Below are 2,992 nucleotides of genomic sequence, written 5' to 3'. Positions count from 1 at the left end.
CTTCGTGCGCAGTACGGCCAGCTCCTGATCAGATGACTGAGCAGGGACAAGAAGGTCCAGAGACAGAACGGCTGAGCACTGCGCTGTAGTGGGTGTGATCAAGGTGGATATTCTACTGAGAGCATCGGCGACGGGGTTGTTGACGCCGCTCACGTGCTGTATGTCAGTGGTGAATTCTGAGATGAAGGCCAGGTGCCGGATTTCTCGAGGTGTATATCCGGTACCAGAAGATGAGAGAGCATGAGTAAGCGGCTTGTGATCCGTATATATGGTGAATGATCGTCCTTCCAAGAAGTGCCGGAAGTGCTTCACTGCTAGGAATATGGCCAGGAGCTCGCGTCCAAACGTGCTATAGCGCGTCTCTGCAGGTTTGAACTTGCGCGAGAAGAAAGCGATGGGCTGCCAAGCAGAAGAAACTCGCTGCTGCAGGACGGCGCCGGCAGCACTGCTCGAAGCGTCCACCATGATGCAAGTAGGTGCATCGTGCCGGGGATGGACAAGAAGAGTGGCGGCGGCGATGTCTTGCCGGATTTTGTCGAAGGCGGCGATAGAGTCGTCGGACCATGGTAGCGTGGCGGCGTCGCGTTTTCGGGAATAGAGTAGAGCTTCCAACGGGGCCAGTGTGGCAGCACAAGATCGTATAAAGCGCCGATAGAAGTTGGCGAAACCGAGGAAACGTCTCAACTGTTTGACGGACGTGGGACGGGGGAAATCCTTGATGGCGGCGACTTTAGAGGGCAGAGGAAGGATGCCGTGCTGGTTAACGCGGTGACCCAGGAAATCAAGCTCCGGGACGCCGAATTCACTTTTCGCGGCGTTGATTACAATGCCGTAATCTTGTAGGCGAGCGAAGAGGGTTCGTAAGTGATCGGCGTGCTCTTCGGGGGTGGCGCTGGCAACCAGAATATCGTCCATGTAGGCATAGACGAACGGGAGGCCAAAGGTGACAGAGTTAATAAACCGTTGAAATGTCTGGGCTGCATTACGCAAGCCGAACGGGATACGCAGGAACTCGTAGAGGCCAAAGGGTGTAATGATGGCGGTCTTCGGAATATCGTCTTCCGCCATGGGTATTTGGTGGTAGGCGCGCACCAGGACGATTTTAGAGAAAACGGTGGCGCCTTCGATGTTAGCGGTGAAGTCTAAGATGTTAGGGATGGGGTACCGGTCGGGCACCGTAGCGTGGTTTAAGGCACGGTAATCACCGCAAGGGCGCCAGTCTCCCGTCTTCTTGGGCACCATATGGAGTGGGGATGCCCAGCTGCTGCTTGACGGTCGGATAATGCCAAGCTCGAGCATATGATCGAATTCAGCCTTAGCGATGGAGAACTTTTCGGGAGCCAAGCGACGCGGGCGAAAGTGAACGGGCGGGCCTTGAGTGACAAGTGGTGTACGACGTCGTGCTTGACCGGGCGAGTCCAGTCGGGGGGCTTGGTGAGCTCAGGGAAGTCTTCCAGAATATGGGAGTAGGGCGACGCTGGCGCACAGTAGGAAAGGCTGTGGCAGGGTGGAATGCGATGCCGGATGCCGTGAACCTGAAGATGGGTGGTGGCGTCGATAAGGCGTTTCCGAGCGACGTCAACGAGGAGTCCGAAGTGCGTGAGAAAGTCAGCACCAATCGGCTACGTGAAAAATCCATCGGAAGTCTCGTCGTAGGCCCAGGTTCAAAGTGAGGGACTGCTGGCCAAATACCGGGATGGTGGTGGAGTTGGTGGCGCGTAGGGTGAAACACGGTTGTCGGCTGCGATGGGCTTTGCTAGCGGGCATAACGCTGACATCGGCACCGGTATCTATGAGAAAGCGTCTGCCTGACACACGGGTCTACAACGTAGAAAAGGCGACTTTCGAGTTGACCCGATGCACTTGTCGCCATTAGTGACTGGGTGGGGCGTTTCCCGACCACGAGCAGGGTTGGAAACAGTGCCGGGCCTCGGCGCCAAACCACTGGTGGTACCAGCACATGCCGTTGGACCGAGGGTTTGGGCTGCGCCGGCCGCGAGGGGTGAGCGATCGTCGGCGGAAGCGCCGGGGGCTTGGCGAACGGCTCCGCGCTGCCAGTGTCGCGACAAGGTGGGTTAGGTTGTTCACCTGCTGCGTCAATGGCGGCCATGTGCTGAGAGGTGTCTTGCGTTGGTGCGGGGGTAGACACTTGCGAAACGGCCGAAGGTGTGGGCTCTGGGAAAGGAGGGTGTGGTGTCTCCACATGCATTACGGAGGGTGATGGAATAGCAACCTCCATTACAGCATCGGCGAGGGTGGCGAGTTCGTCCGTTGAAAGGTTTGTCGTAGTGGCTAGGACCATCTGCACATTTCTTGGAAGTCTTTGCAGAAAGAGTTCTCTCAGGAAGCTGTCGCTTGTGGAAGCAGCTCCGTCACCGAGCAATTGTTTCATGCGCCGTAACAGCTGCGTGGGGCGTCTGTCCCCGAGCTCCTCCGCAGACAGAAGCTGCTGAAGACGTGCGCGGTCGGAGCAGGTCGTTCGCTTGAGAAGTGCGGACTTCAGCTTGTCGTACGGGCAATCCACAGGTGGTGAAGCGATGACATCATAGACCTCGTCGGCGGCGGATGGAGAGAGCGCTGCGATGACGTAATAGAATTTCGTGGTCTGGGCTGTGATGCCGGACAGATGAAATTGGGCCTCGGCCTGAATAAACCAGGTGGCTGGGTTCCGGTCCCAAAACGGTGGAAGTTTAACGCTAACAGCGGTCACGGAAGTGGGCTCTTGTACCATGCTGGGGGTACCGGGAGTCGTGGTGACGTGGCCGTCCCCTGTAGACATGGTGAATAGCGTGGAACGTCATCACGTTCGGGTCACCAATTGTTGGAATTAGAGGAGACAGGAAGCAGTAGTCCGTTTGTCTCGGTTACCAGATTCCAACTGGCCCGAGGATGTTTATTTACTCGAGCCACGGGGCAGGTGCTGGATGTCAGGGACTGGCGATGCGGCTGCTACAAACGCATCACTTACACGAACCTCAGACCAGCTCTAGAA

The 2,992-nt window shown here is 57.0% G+C and overlaps 1 protein-coding gene across 1 annotated transcript; it reads right to left on the bottom strand.

The window, feature by feature from the left end:
* Window positions 1–1,756: 1,756 nt before the first annotated feature.
* On the bottom strand, window positions 1,757–2,779 carry LOC135369718 (proline-rich protein 36-like). The gene has a single exon (XM_064603231.1). The coding sequence runs from the start codon at window positions 2,777–2,779 to the stop codon at window positions 1,757–1,759; it is 1,023 nt and encodes a 340-aa protein (XP_064459301.1).
* Window positions 2,780–2,992: the final 213 nt, after the last annotated feature.

Source organism: Ornithodoros turicata, chromosome 10, assembly GCF_037126465.1.
Source record: "Ornithodoros turicata isolate Travis chromosome 10, ASM3712646v1, whole genome shotgun sequence".
Lineage (NCBI taxonomy): Eukaryota > Metazoa > Arthropoda > Arachnida > Ixodida > Argasidae > Ornithodoros > Ornithodoros turicata.
Note: the sequence above shows the minus strand (reverse complement) of the source record. Positions and strands in the feature narration are given on the sequence as shown.

What these genes read in the sequence shown, in the direction of transcription:
- LOC135369718 (XM_064603231.1), bottom strand. Translation starts at nt 2,779, where the DNA reads ATGTCTACAGGGGACGGCCACGTCACCACGACTCCCGGTACCCCCAGC.